At 38.3% G+C, this 23853-nt stretch overlaps 1 protein-coding gene across 1 annotated transcript in view; it reads right to left on the bottom strand.

The window, feature by feature from the left end:
- Nucleotides 1-1259: 1259 nt before the first annotated feature.
- IGF2R (insulin like growth factor 2 receptor) overlaps nt 1260-23853 on the bottom strand; it is a 57338-nt gene continuing 34744 nt past the window's right edge. The window contains exons 25-48 of the mRNA XM_027669399.1: nt 23362-23540; nt 22924-23011; nt 21275-21481; nt 20768-20898; nt 19963-20060; nt 19021-19157; nt 18225-18415; nt 17489-17615; nt 17013-17135; nt 15793-16055; nt 13986-14198; nt 12918-13067; nt 11720-11881; nt 10985-11192; nt 10443-10589; nt 10076-10310; nt 9000-9136; nt 8496-8610; nt 7412-7558; nt 5862-6046; nt 5255-5441; nt 4029-4193; nt 3374-3443; nt 1260-2944 (exon numbers count right to left, since the gene is read on the bottom strand). Coding sequence (XP_027525200.1) covers nt 2546-2944; nt 3374-3443; nt 4029-4193; nt 5255-5441; nt 5862-6046; nt 7412-7558; nt 8496-8610; nt 9000-9136; nt 10076-10310; nt 10443-10589; nt 10985-11192; nt 11720-11881; nt 12918-13067; nt 13986-14198; nt 15793-16055; nt 17013-17135; nt 17489-17615; nt 18225-18415; nt 19021-19157; nt 19963-20060; nt 20768-20898; nt 21275-21481; nt 22924-23011; nt 23362-23540 — 4064 coding nt within the window. The 3' untranslated portion in view covers nt 1260-2545. The remainder of the gene's footprint in view (nt 2945-3373; nt 3444-4028; nt 4194-5254; nt 5442-5861; nt 6047-7411; nt 7559-8495; nt 8611-8999; nt 9137-10075; nt 10311-10442; nt 10590-10984; nt 11193-11719; nt 11882-12917; nt 13068-13985; nt 14199-15792; nt 16056-17012; nt 17136-17488; nt 17616-18224; nt 18416-19020; nt 19158-19962; nt 20061-20767; nt 20899-21274; nt 21482-22923; nt 23012-23361; nt 23541-23853) is intronic.

The following is a 23853-nucleotide window of genomic DNA, read 5'->3' as shown; positions in this document are numbered from 1 at the left end:
CCCACACCAGACCTTCACTTCCGTAGCTACAGGGGCTCCACATGGAGCTGGGGAGGGGAACAGGGGCACAAAAGTGCACAGCAGTCACCACACTCACAGCCAGGCCTGGCAGCCTTCCTCAGCAAGAGGATGTGTGCAGTCACCTGGGGCCAAAGAAACTGTAGTCAAAACCTACCTGGGAAGCAGCTGAAGTTTAAAGACATTAGGCTGTATCTTAAAAATACACCCAAAAATCCCTCACATCACTTCTTCCCTAGCAGTTTAGTTTAAACAGTTGGTAATAGTGTGCATAAGTTCCACACGGACTAAAAAAAGTTAGATCCAGACTGGGCCTGTTTTCCTGATTTCCCACCATCCTCTCTACAGTCAGTTCAGAGAGGGGCTGGGTGGCACTGTGCGTGGCAGGAGGATTTCTTAGAGACTCCTTTCACAAGGAGTCGCACTGCTGACTGGTAAAGTTTCTGCTCCTGGCCCAGCCATTTGTACAGACTCGTTTGGGCCCTGCTATTCCCATAACACTTCCCTCCCTATGGTTAAGTAGGGTATCCTACTAGGTAAATAATCTGATGAAGCAAGTCATGCATCCAGCTCTAAATAAGGTAAGATTCAGTCAGTCTACCTACAAATGCCTAGATAAAAGTGGGCAGTAGTTCCAAGACCAGGCACTGAAGTCACTCATTGCTTTCAAATTCAAGTTAGAAATATAACAGTGATATGGCTCAAATAAGCACTCCCAGACAGAGTATCTCTGTTCTACCTACACCTTGTTAGGCATGGCCAGAACAAATGACACAAAGTGATTTTATGCATGGGAAATAACATCCTGCAGTGGGTTCGTGGATCCAACAACTCCAAGATGCCAGCCTTGATGACTTAGGGAAGCAGCACTCTTCAACATCCATTGAGAGAACCACTGCAATAATAACTGATAGGATTAAAAAAATGCACCGTCAAGCCTCTCATTCCCCCCAGACTCACCTAATCCTAAATATGAAAAACGCTGCTTTTAAGTTTGACAAGATGCAGCTTAAGTCAAACTGATTTACAGTTCCACTGGTAACAACACAAGAGAAAGAAACCCAAGACTGATAAAAGAAAGAATACACCACTGGGGCTTACCTATATATTCTGATTTTTGTCATCAAACATTGGTTCTCATTTTCAGTGATGTGACTGAGGTACTAGCTATCACAGCAGAAAAGGATATCACCAGGCTGGCAAGCAGCATTACAGACTAGTGTTAAGAAGGATTCCAGAACTGAGGCGTGGGATTTGGAATACCCACTTCATAACTTTTATTGAAATTGCTGAATTCTTTATATTACACTATTTTGATTCAAAATGGAGTTTTTATAAAAAGAAACCATTGCTGAAACTGAGTAAGCCAGCCAAAAGGAACAACGAAAAGTTTCAAAAAATTCTGACCACCGCATGTACTTATACAATGCTTTGAAACCCTATCATTGTCCATAATTTTATTGAGGAAACACCTGGAGAAGAGCGAGACTGCTAAAGGAAAATTGACCTGCATTTATTACCAGCAACACTTCAAATCAATGACCATGGCCAGGATTGTAGAACAAGAACAATAAATTAGTCTATTAGAAAACCTTGGCACAATTTTTTTTCCTTGAACTTAATACCAGAGAGAGGTATTATGCCGACTAGGGCTCCTCTAGTCGTTGGGCTTTTCTTGGTGATGACCAACTTGGCAGTGCAGGTTGTATTATAAGAATTCTGCCTCTACATCCTTGAAAACTCTGGTTCTCCATGAAGTCAGCCTAGTCCAGCCATAATCAAGGGGAAAGAAAAAAAAAAAATCTTTGGGTGATTTTAGCTGCTTAGGTAAATACTGATGAAGTCAGTCATGTGACCAGTACCAAAAAAAATATCATGCAAAGAACAGCAACCATTTCAGGCTAAAGCTATACAGAATTGTACCTCTCAATCCACACCTTTAAACCAATGATCTGTTTAAATTAGAATGGATATTCAAATTTACAAGATAAATTAGACCAGTTCCAAAATTTACATCAAATCATCCCAACACACAAAAGTTGTATTTTTCCTTGTCTTACAACGGGTGAACCCATAGAATAATACCCTGCCGGCAGGAAGAACGTTACTGTTAAGCAAACCTGAGTAGTGAGGATCAATAAATACAAGGAGTTAAAACAACAGTAGTCAGATAACTTGAGTCTCAGAAGCCAGGGGCTTCACTGAGCCTTAATCTTTTCCTTTCAAAGGTTTCTCTTTTTTAAGTGAGCATTTAACATCTATGCTGAGGCTTTTAAAAAAAAAAAAAAAAAAGCATCCTGGCTAGAGAGTCAACATAACTCAGATTTCTTGTCAGAAATGCAGTCATTACTGAACAGATCATTGTAAACAACCAAGAAATCTTTCTCTTCTTCCCTTTTTAATGGTTTCTTGTTAAAGGCAAAATTCAGAAATATCTTTCAGGTTGAAGTCCTCATATTTGGTTGGAAATGTTGTCCTGTTATATATAATCTCTCTATATATATTTGATTAGGCACAAGAGGGGTTATTAAATATTCAGTAAGTCCTCATCACTATCATCATGAAACGATACTGTATTTATAGAGTTCTGTGCCTGCTGGCCTGGCTTGGCTTTCGCTTTCCTTTCCTTTCCACCGTTCAACAAATAAGCTTTGTTATCATTGCTAAGACTGGGTAGCTTCTTTTGTGGGTGCTTGCTCTTGTCTAGTCTTCTTCCTGTCTGAATCCTTACATCTGGAATGGTTAACACCTCATCCTCACTGTCCAGGTCATCCACGTGGAGAGAGGAAAAGGCTTCAGATTTAACAGACTTGGTAGTAATGTGACCATTCTCCTGCCCTCCTTTTTCTATTCTCTGATTTGGTGCTGCAACTTCCTCCATTAGCCACTCTGTTTCATTCTCATTAGCTTCTTCTTCACTGTTTATCTGCAAGAAAAAAAAAAAGGCAAGACAAGACTGCATATTTACCCCTCTAGATGTTGCCACATGCTTATCTCCCCCATTATCAGACCCCACATGGCCTTGGGTTTAATGTAGCCATAAGACAGTAAGACTGCAAGAGCATTGCTTTTTACTATATTGAAACAGACTTTGCTCTCTTCTTGTACATTTACATGTCATTTGGCAACTTATGGACGGCTCTTCATTTCCTCAACTTTATCCTCCTTTCCCATTTCACAGTATAAATGTATATGTGTGTGTATATATATATATATATAATGTCAGCTATGTGGTTTTCCTGAAGGCACACAGTATGGTTTCCATGTACTGAATTAACAGGGTTAATTATTTATTAACAAAGGTTCATATTAAGAAAATTTTACAAGAAACACATTTTATTTTGTCATGTATTACCTTTGTGTATTTGTAGGAAACACCAGATGTTCTTCTGCAGCAGTTCGTTATCTTGTTTATTACAATTTCCCTAAAGAAAGGGAAGAATACCACATTTGGAAGACTGTATCTGCTTATTAGCCCTCACTTCACTGGATTTCTACCATCAACGTAAAGCATTTCAACAAGCAAGCTGAAAGTTATCACACTGACCCTGAATCACTCTAACAAAATTCAGTCTGTGATGATGTACATCTTCTCTCTTACCACAGTTTCAGGGTGACTATTCTGAAACAATCTCTGGCCTTCATGCCTAAACCTGTCTGGAAAGCAGAGGAACAGCAGAACTTGCACTTGTTCCTTGATGCTGTTGTATGGATTCAGCTTGACTCCATGAAAGGAGAGGGGTATCAAATACTAACAATATTGTCACATTGTTTTATCCTCCATAATTAGCAGCTGTCCACAATTGAGGCTACCCCAACTAAATTGTATACTCCAGCCCTCTTTACATGGACCTTCAGAGAGAAATGGAGAATTTGAAGGAACCAGTAGTTTGACAATTGATGCTGGCAACAAAAAAAAACATAACTCGAGTTTACTACTTCCCTTACACTTTTGGCAGGAAATCAAGTCCTGCCAAAGAAACTTCTAAAGCCTCCTAATAATTTCTTACCTCCTCTCTTTTTTGTAGAACAGCAAGATTATTAGACATGCAGTGAGAACAACCAGGAGGACACTCAGCACAGCACCAACAGCCTGGCTTCTCCTTGAAAGACCTTTATGTACTTGGGCCTCCTGATCTGTCTGGTGCTGATTGTTTTCTGGATCATTTGTTGACCTGATAACATAAATTGAAAAGAAAAGGATAAGTAAGATCTATTGACCACTTTCATCAAACTGGATTAGAAACAGCATATTCAAAGAAAACATGCCACACCATCCTGTCAGTCCAACCTAACACCTATATGAACTGAATTTAGGGGATTTCATCTAAGTAAAAAATAACTTGAAAACCAGAAACATTATGTACTGTGCCTACATCCTGGTATGCTATCAAATAGTGCATAAAACTTACTACAGTCAAGACTGCAGTGTGATTAAGCATTCCAGATCTTACACAGCAGCAGTTACCCACACAAAGCTGCCATTTTAGAACAAAATCTGCACTTGAGCAAGCTGCAAAAGTTACAAAAACTATTTAACTTTCAGCTGACTGTGGCACTACACAGGCCAAACTCCCTCAACAGCTAATTGGATCAAGTTTCCCTGTGCTTTCTAGCAGCCAGAAAGTAAACAGTCCTAGAAGCAGTCACTCTATTCTTCACAGTGTGGTTGCCTACATGTCAAGGATGTTGTAAGCACCTAAATACAGACACTCTGCTTTTAACATTGTTCCCTTGTTACTCCTTTTCAGATATGTAAATTAGTTGATCATATTTAATTGCAGAAACACCTCATTATTCCTTCAAGACCTGCAACGATTTTTAATTCCAGCGTCAAGAACTACGCAGATAGAGGGGAAGGTCAGTCTTTGCCATGGCTTCAAAGTTTTCCAGACAGTAAGGCAAGAGGGACCAAAACACCTCATCCACAAACTGTTTCCTCCTCTCAGTAACACGAAACAGCATGTTCTGTCAGCAACAGTTTGTTTTACTTAGTGAAAACAAAAATATTAATTCGACCATGCCTCTCCAGTTTTAGGTCTAGATCAGTCTGACAAGCTTCTGTTTAGCAGTCACATGCCAAACACTGCATATATGAACACTAATTCCATCCATCTATCTATGAGTCTACTGCTCTTTTAGCTTTCCCTCTTTTCACAACCACTGTGGCAAACAAAAAGCCTTTAGCTGAGAAGTGCTGACAAAAGCTGCTTTCAGAAAATGGTTAACTACTCACAATAATGGACACACAGCAGATGTGTACCAGGTAAATAAATACTGGCAATCTGCTGTCTCTTGAAGGAATTCAGGGATGCCTTCCTTTGCTCGTGGATTGCAGTGGAAGAAAATGGTTGAAGACACAAACTTTGATTTGTCTTTACCACATCTGGAGTCAGATGAAAATATGACATCCAAATCATCATCTACAATGAGAAGAAAACCTTGTAGTTTACTGCTTCCTTGAGAACAGTCTATTAACGTGAGACTCTGGAAAGTTAACATATTTGTTCTGCAGTAACAGCTTACACTTTGCAGTATCTACAGTTGAGCTTATACTTTTATGTAGCTGATCCAAACAGTTGCTATGGAATAGTGGGTCAAGCTCTTCATACAAAAAAAGTAGCTAGCTAAAGGAGATTCAACAAGTATCAAGCCCAAACCCCTCTTAAGGCCATATTTGCAACTGAGCTTACACAGTAAGAAAAAGCAACCTCAATTATCCTAGACAAACTTTGGATAGATTTACAGAAATGCGCATTAGCATGGATGAAACAAGAACCATTTTCTGATGAAGTAATTCACACAGTATATCAAGCAATTCAGTCTGGTGGACAATGACTTACCCTCAACAAAATATTTAGCTCTGATGGCAGAACCAACTCTCCGAAAGCGACGTTCATTAGTTTTAACCTGGCAGATGTTTGCTCCAGAGCATTCTGGGAAACTTGAGTTCCTTATACCAGAAAGTTGAATTTCATATACATATTTATCACCATTTGTCCGTATGTCTCCAGAAGCTGTGTATAATCTGAGGAAACAGAGGGCAAGCCTATCCTTAAAGTCTAAACTCCCAGATTTGGATTATTCCCAAGAGATAAGATGGTGACAGTGGTAGTTGCTACCACTGGTTGATTCCAGAGTAAGCTGAGTGATTTATTCAGCAACCAGAAGAGTTGCAGGACTGAGGCTTCCTCCCTCAACATTAGAAATAAAATTATATTTAGCATAAATATAATCATTATAAGCAAGCACAGAAAGCAAGTTTCTCTAGTTATACTGCCCTCAGTGTGTGAGTGGATATGTAAATACCTCCAAAGATTTAAGATAAACTGAAGACAAAAGGATGATTCAGAGTTTCATACACACTACCAGCCGCAAAGACTATATGTAGCTGTGATAAATAGCACACCTTAGACATCTTCTCCAGAAGGGTAACTACTTCTACCATCCTTTCACATTGCTGGTCCAAGTGAGAACACTTTGAGCTATTTGTACTAGCCACCTGCTTGAAAGCTGAGCTTGATCAATTATGATTTATCTTTAATCTCACATCACACCAAGTTTTTAATTTTGTCCTGCCTTCCTCTCCTTCATCCAGGACTGTTTGATTTTTATTTCCTTCTCTATGCTTGCAATGCTGTCATCACATCTGCACAATAGGTTTATTTGCAACACTTTAGCTCAGTTACTCCAATCCTGCACACTAGTGGTTTGTGCCCCACAAGCAGAGTTTATTCTTCCCAAGACACCAGTATAGGCAGATTTCCTTGCATAACACTAGCACTGATGTTAAATATAGCAGTTGATAAGATATTCTGGAACGGGGTTATGTGCAGTGTGTAGTACAGTCAGTGTACTTGTCTTTCTCTACGACTCCTGAGTTCAGGCTTGCTTAACCATTCCTCCAGACATGTCCTTCCTTCCTCACTTCTAAGGCTTTTGAAGCATGTGTTCCTACTTCCTGATGGATCATGTGAGCAGGTAAAAAGGTACTGTGTAAAAAGCCAAAGAGTACTTGGGGAGGGGGAGGTGAGTTCCTGGCACTGAGCTAATGTCTATACACTATGGAAGAGAGCAATTATCCACAGTAAAGACATCTAACATCAAGGTGAGTATGTGGAAGCTTTAGAGTAGTCTTGAGTACACCTGGACATGCTCACACACATAAGTCCAGCTGTGACCTGAACTAACAATCAGGACTTTAAGTCAATCATCGGTACAAGGTGAATTCAGTGCTATTTCCACTTGACAGCTAAGAACTGTTAAGGCAAAACGGAATATTCATACCAAGCTCTTTTCTTGCAATACAGTTCTACAGGACTAAGATGTTGTGGGTTTTGGTCCTTGTTGGGATTTTGTTGTTTTTCCATTTCTTTGGGGTTTTTTTACTCACTTGTAATAAACATCCCCTAAAGAGAAGTTTTTCCCAGTTGCAGGATTAATGACAGTTCCATTCACCACCTCCACCTCCTGCTGCTTCACAGCACAAGCCACACGTGTGTCCCAAGTAATGTAGTAAGCACAGTTTTCTTCATCAAACCTACCAAACAGAAGATAGACCTGATGATTTCAGGAAAGAGTAACAAGTTTTTATCATCTTGAGAAAGGGAAGAGACAACTGCTAACCCACGTAACAATGTCCTGCCTAAGCATCATGCTGAGAGTAAAATAAAATAGTAAAGTAGCACTCAAAAAAAGCAATTTGAAGAATTGCAGAGCATTTTTCTGCAGTTCCAAGACTTTAAAAGATCTGGCTGCACTTGAACTTCCTACTTTAAGTTCCAGAATTTACACAGTGTATCAGAGGATTTTATTGAAATATTTTAGCTAACAAACATATCAGGCTGCTTTTTTGCAGCATGTGAAACCTGCCCTTTATTTAAACAGGACAAAATGTATAAGCTAGCCAAATTTTGCTACTAGTTCTTTGACTCTTACAGAGTATCTTGCTTAGTTTACCAGTTCTACAAGCAATACACAGTCAACAATATCAAGACGGAATAAAAATTCATCAAGCCTTCTTAGTATTTTTGATCCATGCAAATATACCTCACTTTAGACAGCTTCTAGTTAAATACACTGTATTGAGGCAACAATACAAACACCGTGTTTTATTAGCTCAATCACTTAGCTACAGTAAATGTTCTCTAATACACAGATTTTAAGCAGAGTTAAGAGTCATTGTACTATGACTAACATTGAAAACAAAAGCACCCCAGCCATTGTCAGATCTAATTTGGAAATAGAATGTTTAAATTTTTGCCCAGAAAGTTCAAGATAAATGCAAAATACATTTGTTTATGGAAGTGAATAGTTGAAGAAACTCCAGAAGATTCAAGCCTTGCATGTACAGGTTAAGGATTATTTTAGGGACTCCCCAACAGAGTGGACAGTCACTGTCTCAAGACTTAAGACTTTACTAGAGAGGTACAAAGGAAGCAGCCATGAAGATCACTGTATGTTAATTTATTACTCACCTCTGCAGTGTAGGCATGCCAACTGTTTTTGCACATTTCAGTTCTATAATTGTTGTTACTTTCTTGTTTTTCCTACATTCTTGCCCACTGGTATAACTTATATACACTGTATCACCTAAAAGAAAAAAAAATGGTCACACTCAAGGTCTTTTACACAGAAATTTCCTTTGCTCATTCTCTAGACTTCCTTGCTTTAACTTCTAGGATTTTTTTCCCCTGCATAGACAATATGTATCAATTACAGCACTTCAGTAACTTGAGGCATTCACACTTTTGACCATTTAAAAATCCTTGGATATCTTTGCATTTACCTGAGTTCAGGTCACCAGTATGGCCATAACAAATGTTTACATTTAAGATGTCATTTTTTTAAATGTAAGAGAAAATGAAGAAGATATCCATTTATAAATAAGCTCAAGCAATAAACACACATAACACATGGCATTGCTGGCTGTAAGATTTAACCTTCCATCTCTAGCTCTCTGTAAGAAAAAAAGTAACTACCTGTCACATTCAGCTTCTGTGTATGAACAAGTCCAAGGACTTGAACATCTCCATTGTTGCTTTTCCTGCAAATACTGGCTCTTTCAGGGCAGCCCGTGGGTCCCATATGTACCCTCTGACAGAGATTCACATAGTACCTATAGAGAACACGGTAGACAAAAGTTTAAAATTCATTTAGGCCTAACTGAAGAAGTGATACACAAACTTTAGAATCCTCATGGGAAGCTAAACAGATTGCAAGAAACTAAATCTCAAATTAGTACATGCTTTATTCTGTAAGCTAAGGTTTGGCAGATTACTTCTAACTATCATTTTCAAGTAAAAGACTGTGCAAAAAAAAATTCATCATTTACCAGATTAGTTCATTAGTTAATTTTGACCTGGGTCCAAACTAGAAATTGGAACAGAGTCAAGAAAGGTCCAAAAGTTTTTTCAGTTATAAAGGTTATAGTACCATGCTAAATTCAGTGTCTCTTCCAAGCTACACCAGCTCATATACATCAGAACAGAGGAATTACTAGCAAGCTGGTAAATGAATCAGTTTTGTTACCTCATGGTATATCATAAGTTGAGAATTAGATGCTGTCATCCTTGCCAGTTCATTTCTATTTGGTAACTAGAGAGGGGATGCTAGAGAGGTTGATGAATTCCTGACTTTCATATTTTCTTCTAAGCTGATACATAGAGGCTTAGAAGTTAAAGTTTATAGACAAGAATTACATACCTGAGTTAAAAGAAAGCAATTAATTTTTTTGTTTAACATTATTAAGAATAAAAAAATTTGCATTTAAATGACAAAATTACATTGTTAAGATAGCAGTTTCAATAGAAAGCTTTTAAAAAGCTTTTAGTTCAGACTTATTCATCCTTTTAAAAAGGCTACCAAAATAGGGAAGGAGTGAGAATGAAGAACGTAATTTTAAATCCCTTTGGATAAAATGGGTTCCTTTCTTGGTTTGTTATCTACATGCAGTGTTAAGCACTGACAATTTTAAGCAAACAGAAATATTATGCCACATTACAACTTCAACAGTACTGATTAGCAAGCTGCTCCCTGGGAGTTGCTCATTACTCACGAGTTTCCATTGTGGAAAAAGATCCATGACCCTGTCAGGGACGAGAGCATTCTTAAGTCATAAGTTCTGTGCTTTTGGACAAACTTGCACTCCATTTTCTGGGGAGGACAAACAGCCTGAGTCTTCCATTCAAATGTCACAGCACAACCAAGAGTCTCACTAAGAAGGTACGGTCTCCCAATACCAGCATTTTCATCACATGTGAAGATAATGGTAGATTCCTTTCTTGCATTTGCTATAAGGGGGAAGGTTGGAAAAAAAGAAAAAACATACTTTGCAAGAGGCTTCCAGGCACGTATGAATTCTAGTGTAGCTAAATCCCTGCGTTAGCTCAGATCCTTGCACGTGAAGTGTAGGAAGTACTTACCGCTACCACAAAATCCCCACTTTTCATCTCCCTGGTAGTTTTCAGTTGTAGCACACCATGGCCTATTCTTTTCTTCTGTAATACATTCCTCATAGATCTTTCCTTTGTACTTGAAGGGGAAGACACAAAGCTCTCCCTTTTCAGTCACTGAGAAGGAAAGGTATAAACTCTTAACAACATGCAGCGGAACAGCAGGGATATCCATATTCATGACCATACCCGAAGCCTGTACTTCAATACTAAAGAAGAGTCAGAAGCAGATAACAGAAATACTGAAATATTGAGTTTAAACCCAATTAGAAAACTAGATGTAGTGAACAAGTAGCTACAATCATCCCTACAGAAAAGCTGCACTGTCTCTTCTAGGGAGATAGATGTTGATGCTGCAGATTAGTATAGTGCACGTGATTTAAGGAAACTACATGTTTCTATTAGCATATGTAAAATGTTGCTTCCTCTTATCACAACAAAGCCTCATATGTTAAAGAGAAAAAAATTTGGCACATTTTTAACATAAAAAAATGGGTCTGCTCCAATCTCACCTGGAGGGCACAGATCACCTCCTGTATACTGCAAGATCACTGTTTCATCCTGGTGGCTATAGTCCATTTTCATTTCCTTCATGTTTCCAAAAGATGACACACCTTTTTCAGATGTCAGGCACACTGCCCCATCTTTGCATTTTCCCTGGGGCAAGCCTGTTGCCTTACTGCACACACCAATATGGTAACTGTTGGATCCAGAAAATACCTGTGTAGACAACCAGAAGTATCACAAGTCTGCCTCAAAGCCTACAGTCAGTACTTAGAAAACCAGGAGCACTTTATAAAACAAGTCTCATGCAACACTTGCATAATTCAAGAAGAAAAGACGATGACTGATTTTGCAAGTCTGGCCTTCCTGAGTATGACAAAACTGCAGATAAAGCACACAGGACCACAGATAAAGTCTTGCTTTCAAGTTCAAGATTCTGTCAAAGGTGAAGATTTCTCCCTCCTCTCTCCATCAGTATATTCATCAACTTCCTTCACAAAAACATTAAAGACAATAATATACCCTCTAATATTATTCCCCTCTGTCAGAGGCCAAAAATATGAATACTGATCATAGTACATGCTTCAGTCTTTTCTCATACCCCAGGATGCTTAAAAGAAACCTTTGCTGCAGTATTAAAATGTTGACAGCAATAGGAAAGTATAAATAAATAAATAGATAGATAAATAAAGAGATAGACAAACAAACAAACAAGAAAGAATCACACCACCAGAAGGCATTACCTCAAATGATCTTCCAGAAAGGCTGGTCAGGTTAAAAGTATAGTGTAGCTGTTCATCAGTAACAGAGCAGCCTGAAGTTTTCACTTTATCAGGGCACACAACTGGAGTTTCCCACTCAAACACAAAACTGCACTCAAGTTTCATTATCATCTTCGGCTTACCCTGTTACCAAAGAACACAGACACATTAGGTCTAATTTTGCAAGTTCGTTTTTCTTTCTGCATTCCCCGCCCCCCCCAGTATTTAACCTCAGTTACTACCAAGGCCAGACTTCACTGACTTTAGGACAAACATCATGCCTTTACACTACAACCAGTAGAAAAAAAACCTTACAGGGGAAATACATTCTACCTTGCTCCAGAAAACAATCAAAGAAGGAAATGAAGTACCCAAGCTTTCTTCTTAATTATGGTTGAGATTTTTGATGTTCAGCTTAATTGCAAGGAGTAAAAGTGTGAGGATGTTAAGAAATTTCACTGAGTTAAGGTTTATAGAGTACGTTTTTTACTTCCTCATATTTTAAACTAAAATATTAGTATGGTCTGTGTAATATTCAGAGCTGTCTCAAGTTTCAGTTCATGCCCCATGTTAATGGAAAATGGTTCCACGATCTTCAGCAAGCTCTAGTTTGTCAAACATCATACCCAAGTATTCTCTACAGATTGTTAAAGGCATTCAAAAAAATTCAAGAAGCATTGGACTCAAATCACCATGCAAACTCAATTTAGCATTTGGGTGTTGACACAAAACAAAACGTAAGTAACTAAACACAAATTTTTAAAGCTGTGTATGATTATGGAAAAGGTTACAACATAGGGGAAACATTTCACAGTAACAGCTCTACATTTACACTGGTTCTCATGATAGCCTGAGGTATAAGTACAAGGTTTTGGATCTAAAGGTGCAATACAGCATCAAGTTTAATGTCAGCAATAAGTTATTGCTACATTAGCAATATGTCAGTGGAATGTCATCCTTGAAATCATCAGAATCTGTTACTCTCAAGCCTAAAATTCATGCACTCAATGAAATTTTGGCTTGCTAAGAATACAAATACCAAGTATATTCCTTGATGAAATAAGTCCATCCACACATTCTAGAAACAAATCCTTGATTTAGTTTTAAACAAAGCTAACACTGGTTATGACTCACTTCCCATTATACTCCAATATCAACATAAGTTTAATAGATGTCTTACCAGACTAGTTCCTTGGCTGCAGTGAAATACAATAACAGAAGTATAGTTCAATTTGTTGTTTGTCTGACAAGGAGTAGTGCTGTTGTAAGTGATGTGAACTTCATTTACTGCTTCATTTAACTTGGGAGGTTCAGTAACACGACCAATATCCTACACAAGCAAAAATATGTATTAATAGACTTATGGGACACATCTAGATTTCAGATCAGCCCAGAGATTCAGATCAATTCAGATTCATGCTTATATGGGAGCACAAGTTTATATGGGAGCACAAGCACTTTTGAAAACTCCATTCTATACTCAAAGAACAGCTATTTGATTTTAATCCTAACAAAACACAAGCTGAAAAGGTCAAAACATTTTTTGATTAAGCTTGACAAAAGTCAGGGAGGTTCTGCATCTTACAGGTAGATTCTTCTTTACATCATTGTGCCGAATTACCAACACATGACTTAAAACCAGCATTAACAATGGAGTACAGTCCCTAGATCAATGTGAAAGTTCATGAAAAACAGTCTCAACTTTTTATGTCTGTCTTCTAGAGCTCACAAACAAGCCTTCAAAAGGTAAGAGCCTTCATCTCTCAAGGTAATAACACGGACAAGTTAACCAACATTCTGTCATAGCCTTGCTATTTATTCAGCTGTCAAAGTTTTACATGAAAGTAACTAACTGCATTTTGAAGCATGGTAGGACATAGCTAGTTGCAGTATGAAGCAGGCTATCATGAGATCAAGTAAGCCATGGAAGGGTTAACTAAGATGTTCTGTTTCCCAAGGTCTGTATTTGGCACACAGCACTACATGAAAAAAATTCTCTGTAGCAATTTTTCATATTTATCACTGAATTGAATCTTCTGACACCCAAAAAAGTCACTGGGGTTCAGGACAGGAAAATACTGCTTCATAGGGAAAAATGATGAAAGGGAATTTTGCAGAGGAGATTTTAATTTTGCATTTCATTTCTTTAACCCATTGTCAAGCCCCTAGTTCAAATCAGGTTTCTAGGCAGGGATATCATATTAAACTACTAAATGCACATTTCAGTGATTTAAGGCATAGTACTTACTATTGGCAATCCATTAACAGGAACCATGCACACAGCTGCTCCAGGGGGGCAATTAACATCTTTGATAGGATTGAGAGGCTCACAAACATTGATGTAAAAGTCAGGAGAAACATCTGTAATATCTTCATCGACAAATGCCTCATAATACCCAGTTCGATGGATCAGAGGGGACAGGTCAATAACAGAACTGCCATTCAACACTGAGCACTTCACCTACAAGAATGTACATGTCATTGATCTTATTCTTTTGTTACTTGCTTTGATTTATTGACAAGCATCCTATCCTTCTTGGGGTCAGAAGCATGGCTACATTTAAAAGCAGCATTTGTTATAATTTTTGTTTCTCTATAGATACTAAGCACGTACAAGCCACACATGAAGAACCTTAATCATTTGAACATTCTTATGGAATGGAGTCCCCATCAGAACAACACCAAGTCATAAAGCTCTGGCATGCACACTCCAGCATACATAGTCACTATCACTTCATTAAGATCCCTTCCTCTCCTCATCTCCCACACATCATTGGACCACCTCAAATAAGCAAGCTTGGTCATAACTACGTAAAAATCATTTTATTGTAAGTTGATAGCTTGACTACTACATTTCCTCAGAACCAATTTCATACACTCTAAATATGCATAAACTTACTGACAGCCTTTGTGGAATTTGAAAAGTCTATTCTTGCTTAGATATTAGAAAAGGAATAACTAACAAAATTACCGTTTAATTTTAGGACCAATAATCATCAACACTACCTACTTATCACCGCACTGAAATAGCTTGGGTCACTGTGAAAAGTGATCAGAAGTGCACAATGAACACCAAATGGAATGAACAGGCTAGAAAGCACAATGGGTTTGGGCACTGTTGATTTGTGTTGCAGCATGGTACATGCTATTGAAGAGGAAACCAGAATAGCCAAAAGAGGGGACATGTGACAGTTCTTGTTGGGGAAAGAAACCGGAAGATGTTTTTTCCTAAATGGAAGCAAGAGCTATAGTATTGAGACAGTGATGAGGAGGAAAAATAACTTGATGCAGAGAAGAATGGTCACAGTGGAGGTAATCAAGGCAGTGAAAAGGATGATTAGGTAGATTTACAAAAGTAACGTACAGGTGTTAAGAAAAGATCCGAATTCACCCAACAGCTCATTTAGCCCTCTACTCCTATTACTGGCTTTTACTCCATGCACCCAATAGTGATAACAATTCAACTGGCTACATTAACTAAAGAAAGACTAGCACAAAGTATTGTCTGGAACAGCAGCTCAGCTAGAGTTGACCAAATCATGCTATTACGACACGTGTCACACAGTCAAAGCAGACCCTAAATTCACACTATCAAGGTTTATCAGTTTTTGCACTGAGCAAACTGATCATACTGGTGCCTGGCCACTTGCCTAGAAACAAAGAATATCCCCATTAACAGAGATGCTATCCTCAACTCAACCTCAGCTCTGTTGGCCTGCTGCATCAGATGACTTTAACCATCACTTCCCAAGATGACACTCTATGGTTTCCATTTGAACTGTACAGAAAAGCAGCTAAGCAGGTTGCACAGAGGGGTTTTTATGAAGTGTTAAAAGTTTAACTTGATTCAACGTGTGGAGCAGGACTTTGCCAAGTACTGTTCATCTGTGTTGAAAATTTCCATATGAAAAGCATTTGAGAACTTCTGTATGAACTTGCATTCTGTACTACAGGAACAGACCTTTCCCTCAACAAATTTAAAATACGCTGAAATAATATCCAACCTCCTTCAGAAATTTAGTCCCACAAGTGCTGTCTGTAAAAGTAATCCTTACCTCTTCCTCACAAGCCAAGGAAGTGTGCCAAGAGAAGTAACTAGTGCATGTCTGCTCATCAAAAGACAGAAAAACAGGCCGACTGTCATCTCCAGCATCAGACTTGCATACAAAGCTAAAATAGCTTTTATGCTTCAGTGCAGGGTCTGCAGGGCAAGGATCTCCATCTTCATAGACAAGTTTTAACACTTGATCTTCATAAGTTAAAGTTTTACTCTGTTTTCCAGCATTAACTGGTTTTCGACCACCTGTGATGCAGACAGCTAAAGTAAAAAAAAAGAAAAATGAACAGAACAGATTAAGTCTGATGTAACTGCCCTGTAAAAATCACACCTTAAAATATAAACGGTGGAAAACTTGAAATTTTATTCTCATTTGAGTTTTCCTATGAAAGACAGGTTTTGTCACACTATCTGGAGTTCCCATTAAACTGAGCTGAACTGCACTGAAACAAAGACCAAATATTGTCTTTAACACTTCATTAACCTGTATGTACTGCATCTATACAGATTAAATCAATCATAGAGCACAGTATTTGGTATATTATATATCATTTTAAGATGCTTCTTAAAAACCAAATCGATCCAGTATTTCCTTCTAACTACACGAAAATAATCTTTACTTTAGAAGCAACATTTAAGATGCCTTAATATTACCTCATATTCAATTTGCCAGAAGAGTTAGTAATTCAATATGCAAGTTAGCAGCTTAGAAAACAAGTTAACTTCTACTGATGTTTCAGAAGCACCCAAAACAGGTCAGAAAGCTAGAAAGAGGACTGGCAAAGGTTTGAAGTGCAGACACAAGGTCCAGTGCAATTGCATTCCAGCAATGCATCACTACAGAGAAATTTTTGTGCTCGGTTCACTCTAGTTGGAAGCTTGTAACGTCTCCATTTTCACAATAGCCAAGAGGCACAACAGAAATATCTACATTCCTGGTCTCGTGTCCAAAAAAATACCCATCAACTAGGAACTAGAGGGATTGAGACTGGAAGTGAGCCCAAGTGAATGGAGTTTGGTAGAAATACATGGTTTCACTTCCTAGAACAGTTTTAGGTTCTTTTCCTAGGCAATTCAGCCACAAAGCTGTTCCCTTTACTCCTACTGCATTTGCAGTAAAACCTGCCCCTCACATTTTACTGTAAACTTGAACATAAGTATTTCTTTTGGGTACCCTATAGTCAATCGTTACAGTACCAGAGGGGATAAGATAGTTACCAGCTCCATTAGCACATGAACTTTTAGCTTCAGCACAAACATTCAACTCAATCTTTCTGTTGTGTGAATCACTGATGGTATAGCCAGACTCTCGCTTTAATGGTGTCAAATCAAAGAGGTGGCCTGTAGAGAGATTAGGGTATAATTTAATCTCTTTTTCAGATTCAAAAGCAAGACATTTCTTTGTATTGAAAGCTATCAGTAACTTAATTTAGTAGGATGGTCAACCAGACTCTATTTGCCTGCTAGCTTAGAAAGGCAAAAAGTTACTTATTCATATTAACAGAGGTAAAACTAGTTTCAGAACTACAGACTATTTATGTTCCGAGGGACATTGCAGTCCCTTACAAGATATTTCTACCATCAATAAGCTTGTTAGTCACCATCCAGAGGATGTGGCCCACTGCGCTTTTCTAATGAAGTCCCTCAAGAACACAGTCTCTTCCACATGTGAAATCCTGAGGCCTCCTCCTTACCTGTTGCAGGATTGGTTACCCGACAGTCATTTTGCACATTGCTTTTAAGAGGGCACGCAGCAGCAGTGAACCATAAGAAAGTATATTCACAATCTTCAATGGCAGTTATAAGTTCTGGCTTTGATTCCTAAACACAAAACAGTGGAGAGAGTGACAACTCTGCAGAGCGACAGTGTAAGACTCTATGCGACAGGGCTATACCTGCAGCTGAGCTCAGTTCAAATGCCAGTCCTAGGACTTAACAGACCATCACAGTCCAGTGAATTAATCCAAGGGCAGAGTATTTAACTCTGATTATTTCAAATATACAACAGTACAGAATCATTATCAGGAGAAATAAAATTAATGAGAGAAGAGCTAAAGGCAGCCTAGGGCAATAGAAAATAGAACTGTACTTAACAGCATGGCATAGAGTGTTTAAGAACTATGAACTAAGAGCAAGAACTACACAGCAAACAGCATTATTTATTACCTGAAACACTTCCCTACCTGCACTACATTCATCTTCAAGACATAAGCAGACAATTTTATCTATTACAGATGGTAAAATCTGAGCAAGCAGATTGTACAAAAAGATCTCAAAAATTGCACAGCATCTAAAATTCAAGTACTTCTAAGTCAGTCTGCTTGCAAGACTGGCTCCCATCCAACTACAGATGATTAGGGAATGGATAACAGGTGCCCGCATTCTCCATACACACACAGTGATATAAAACTCCAGAAGGAGTCCACTTACAATTCTGCTTTCATCACACTTGAGGCGCAATATTGTTGTTTTCTTGCGAATTTTATCTGGACACTGCTCTCCATTAATATACTTGAGAATGGAAATGCCATTTTCCCTCCAGGGACCATCAGCCACCTCCCCAAGACTGGTACATTTTGTACCCTCCATGAGGGAGGCAGCAGCATCAGAAGGACAGGAACCTATACAGATAAACAAAAACTGCATTATCACTCCAAACGTTACTAAGGCATACTTGCCTGGAATAAAACTTCACTACTTTACTTTCAGGTATATCTCCAAGCCACTGTCCTAACCATACTCAGTGGGGTGTATTTTCCCCAAAAATCACAAGTAGCAGCAATATCCTCACTTTACTTAAGGTCATGCAGAAAGTAGTGGCAGCTACTACTGAGGAAGTAGATTACTACACAGAGTGGAAGGCTACAGTCTGTTACCTGGTCTTCCACTGCACAAAACACAGATTCAGTCAGAAGATGCCATAGAAAAATTCTGAAGTTAGCATCTTGTGCCAAGAAATTATTTTAATCTTTAAGAGCTACAGTAGACTTTGGATAAGGACAGCATTTATCATGAGAAGATAAGAGCTGCTAGTGAATCTCACCCTCTAAGCAAATGGAAGTCAGATCCACAGTCTACCCTTCCCTTTGGTGATGAAATCACACCACTGTCTCCACATACTCTGCTTAATGATTTTTTCACTCAGAACAGTGACCAGCACTACCGTCCTACCACTTTTGCCTTCCCTAGCTACAACAGGAAGACTGTATTTTTATTTTGCTCTTACGTGCAGCACCATATGGTACTAAGGGTTTGCAGACATTAATATAGTATTTCTGTGTAGTAGCAGATAGAGCAATCGCCTCCCAGTTCTCTCTATGTCGCATTAGGGACGAAAAGTCATAGAAGTTTCCATCATCATCCCTGTACAAAAAGATTAAGAGGCATGTAAAAAAATTAAGTATTTTAAAGTTACAATTCTTAAGTTACTGCAGTAACTCTAAGTAGAGTATCATGCTGAAAAAGAAATCTGCAGGTTCATTGTTCCCCAGAAACTTCAAATTTGGTACACAGATATATCACTGTGCCATCTACCCCCACAGTAACTGTCCACATGCACACAGCCCTCAGATAATGCAGGAGTAATTCAACTTTTAATTGGAGCACGTCATCTTTCAGTGCATGGCAAGCACAAACACAGTTACAATACACTTTTATGTGAAGGTGGAAACCTATAATGAGGCCAGATGTTAAAACTCTGGGCCAATTATTAGCCACATTTGACCCCACTTATCAAATCTTAATGAGCTAATACTTGGTGGTGACAGATATAAATGATATTTTTTCCTGGAGTTTTGTTTGGTGGAAGTTCCAAACAGATAGCAGTTGTATTCTTGTTTAAAATTAGCTATAGTTAAATAATAACCAGATACTTGCAACAACCTAGCATACTTAGCCTTCAACCATCAATAACTGCATACCCAATAGTTCCCTTTTATTATTTTATTATTAAGAATCTCAAACTATTCTTCTTCTGTGAAATTAGTTTTCACAAACACAAATTGCAAAAATTACTTAAAATACTTTGCACTGGCACTGAATGCCACATTAGCTGGTTACTAAGTCAAAACACGATAGCTAAAGCGGCAGCGTTGCACTGAATTGCAGTAAGGCTGTATTTTTTTCTTTCATCATACAGCTTCATTTTAACTTTGTGGGAACAACTTACTTGTAGGAGCACTCAGTAGATTTAACAGGTGGGCAAGCATACTGAGTATGCCATTCAAACATGTAGGTGCAATCTGGAGTTTCCTTCAAAAATACAGGCTGAAAGAACGCAACACAAAAGTAATTTGCTTTCTCATTTAAACGCACTAAAGGTACCAAAATGCATTAGACTTGCTTCAAGAAGACCCAGGAACATATATATAATCTTAGAGCCACACTATGCCTCTGACCAGCTGAAAGCATGGCTTCTCCTAAACCCGAGTTTATCCTCATGCACACTTCGGATAAAAGAGCAGCCATTAGAACCTTCTGCCTCCTCCCTGAACTAAGGAGAAGAGCAAAAGTAACTCTACACACCATTAAGAAAAGGAAGGAAAGTGCAAGTACAAGGAGAGATACTAAAAGCAAGTAACCAGCTTATTTTAGTCTGGTTATGTAAAAACTGCTTTTCTGCACATTCAGCCTTCTACCTTTTATTTTTTTTACAAAGAAACAGCTGTAATGTACGGGAGAGCACCCCTTCCTAGCTTCTCCAAGAACTTTGACAATGGCAGGCATCCCCTAAAGGAATGACATGCCCCAACCTTCCTGAGGCACAACAAAAGGCACTGTTCATAAATTGAAAATTCAAAACATTCCTCATTTTTTTATCACTTCATAGGACCTTTCAATCTCCTGTCTAATCTGGATATTATTAGACAGTTCTCGAAGGAGGCTATTTCATATTATTCATCATACACTTTCATACTTTAAGAGGGCAACTCTGGAAGACAGTATGTACATGAAACATATGTTTTGAAACTAACCTCAGATGTAGTCTTGTCACAATAGAATAGTATGGCAGTTGACCGTTCATATATTTTATGACATTTTTCTCCACTGGTGTAATTAATCATGATTAAACCATTTCTGAAAGTCAGTTTTTCTGTACGTAAGCCTAGAAGCAAGGAGTTCAGAAAAGTCAACAGCTACTCCAGTAAATACATGACTGTAGTAATGCCTCTGGTAGCAGGGTTACATAAACAGCAATAAGATGCACAATAAGGTATTGATAGACAGATGTCAACCTTCCCCTAAAATTTGTGATCTAGTTATTGAATGAGTACTACTCAGTAAGGCTGAGCTCATTCATAATTGAGTGTCAGGATAACTATATATATGCCATTTTACTTGCACAGTAAGAAAAAGTGGTGAGGTGCTTTGTCTCATAAGAGGTATAAGATAAGCGAGAACCATTCTTCTATCACATAGAAGTTTCAGTTACATCCTGGCTGATCTTCACATTTTCTAAGTTTCTTCTGTAAGTGCTGTACCTGCTACTTTTCTGAAAGTTCTTTCCATCTTCTTTACTTGACACGATGCAACAGTGTCAATCTCTGGTTTGCAAGGTTCTGTTATTTCTCCACAAACTCTGAAGTAGTAGTCATACTCATCTGTACTCACTTTTATGTCCTTATTGGAAAGCGGCTTCAGGTTATAAACATGGCCATACCTTGGATCTTTCACCTGGCAATCCTCTCCTTTAAAGAAAAATTAAGAATTTAAAATACAATTTAAGATCTATTAGCTTTGCCAAATACACTTAGGACAATTAAGGCTTACTGGAACATATAAAGGCAACAAAAGTTACTAGCTGGCACTTTAGGGCAGTGACACTGAAGAGCCATCTTAGTTCAGCTAAGCAACTCATCTCGGGAAATCACCAATATCTAGAACTATGTGACTACACTATAAATGGCTCATTTCTTTTATAACTGCCACAAAAGCAAGATGCAAAAGTCACACTGTAGTTCAAAAACGACTTTAAAGTTGCCTCACAGGTTCTTCCTTCAGCTACGCTGAAGGTCAAGTACAGAACCAGAGTCACTAAGTCCAGCACTCGCTTAATTATCTGGAAAGAACACCAAGGTCACAAGGCCAAAGCGAAAGGTGTTCTTGATGTCAGTCTTGTATCTTCTCTTAACAGCTATGAAGTTCGCCGAGTCAGAGAATAACTGATCATAGGAAATGTTTACTACAGCTTACAAATCTACAAAGAAGGTTTAGGGAAACTCTAGTTTTCATGAGTCTGATCAGTTGATATACCTCAGTAACTTTGTTGCTGATTAAGTCCTCAGTTTTAAAATTACTGTTTGCTGTAAAGCTTTAAAAAAAAAAATCATCAGATTGGATCACATGAACAGTCTTCTCAATCACAGAAGCTGGCAGCAAGTTAAAGACACCAGTTCCCCTCCCTTCAAAAGCACAACTCAGTCACCAGTGTTCTGCATAGTATTATTACATGCTACAGAGTAGTAGCTTGTAAGCATGGCTCATGCCACATGAGATCACTGGCAGTTTCAATAATGTCTAGGACTGTTGCAACAGATCCTTTACAGGAAGTCTAGATGTTTTATAAGGCATTAACTACAAGCTGCAAAAAAAAAAAAAAAACAAACCTGCAAGGGCAGAGATTATACTTGCACACTCAACTTCCCATCTAAGAGCCAATCAAGTACCAGAACTTGAACTTGTAACTCCTTGTTGCACATCGTGGAGTCAACTGCAAATTCTGAAGACTGTCCCCCCACTAACTAACAAGTGTCAAGTTTAAAATCTAGCTACCAGTCTTCAGTGAGGGACAGGGAATGAGTTGCCAGGCACAGAATCAACTGTGTTCTCATGAAATGTGATGCTTTAATATTTACTAGCAAGTCTGCCTGTGATTTAACAATATAGTACTATGATATCTCAGAAACAGCATTATTTTCTTTCCCTAGATAGGATAACAGGCAAATATACTTGGCCTAACTTATACTTTTAATGATAGATAGGATACTTAGTTGGCTTAAAGCTCATCCCTCCACATGCCAGCACCTTTCACAGAAAGACTCACAGGGCAAGAAACTAACACAGCTTCAGTAAGTATTTACTACTTATACAGATTTGTTTGATATTTTAAAGTTCAAATAACTACACTTACCTTCTGCTTTGTGAACAGGACATGCTGCCAAGGTTCTCCAAACAAATACAAACTCACAGTCATTCTCCTGTTCCAACACTGGCGATCCCTACAGAAAAGAGTCATATAAAAGGGGCTTTTTAATAGCTGCATTGCAAGTTTCAAAACATACATGCAGGGGGTTTTTAATTGCAGTTGCATAGCCTTAAAATCTCTGCTACCTAATTTCAGCACTCATTTTCAGCATTTGCTAGCTCACAGGATTCCACAATAGAGTTCACTGTTGTGTTCTACAGGTTCAGTAAAGCACTTAAAAAGAGACAAAGGAAAAGCTTGTATACAAGATATTACTTTTTAGAACCAGTCTCTCCATTCTAAGAGGAATAAACACGGTCCATTTTAATATAGTACCCCCAAGCACTAAAAGCCTCATTAATAGCAACTGGCACAGAAAATTACCATTGTTTGATCGCACTGGAAGATTATACGTGTAGAATAACGCTGCTTATCTTTGCATATGTCACCATTCAAGTAGATAATGCTCAATGACCCATCAGTAGCAGCCTGGGGGGTTATCTGAATGACTCCAAGGTTCTTGCTTTTATCAGCATATTTCACACAAGATCCTATAGCACCACCTAGAGGAAAAAGCCTGTTTTTTAGTTCAAAGCTTCGACAACTAGAGTTAAATTTATTGTAAAATAACATAATAGGGTAGCTTTAAGAGAGCTTTGAGCATTAAAGCAGACTGTCTCAAACTCCTGAAGCAGAACACAACAGAAATTAATTAATAAATACAGTTGGAGACACTGCGTGCCTAAAGCCTCTGAGGCTGTCCTGCATTCACTAAATCTTTCAAACTGCACTAATTTATCTGTTCCCACAGGCTGATAAAAGACTAGAGCGATGTTAAATATATCAAACTGGCTAGAAGTTCAGTAAGACATGGCA

The sequence above is a fragment of the Corapipo altera genome, unplaced genomic scaffold, assembly GCF_003945725.1.
Source record: "Corapipo altera isolate COAL_440 unplaced genomic scaffold, ASM394572v1 2b, whole genome shotgun sequence".
Taxonomy (NCBI): domain Eukaryota; kingdom Metazoa; phylum Chordata; class Aves; order Passeriformes; family Pipridae; genus Corapipo; species Corapipo altera.
This window is presented reverse-complemented; position numbering and strand designations above follow the sequence as displayed.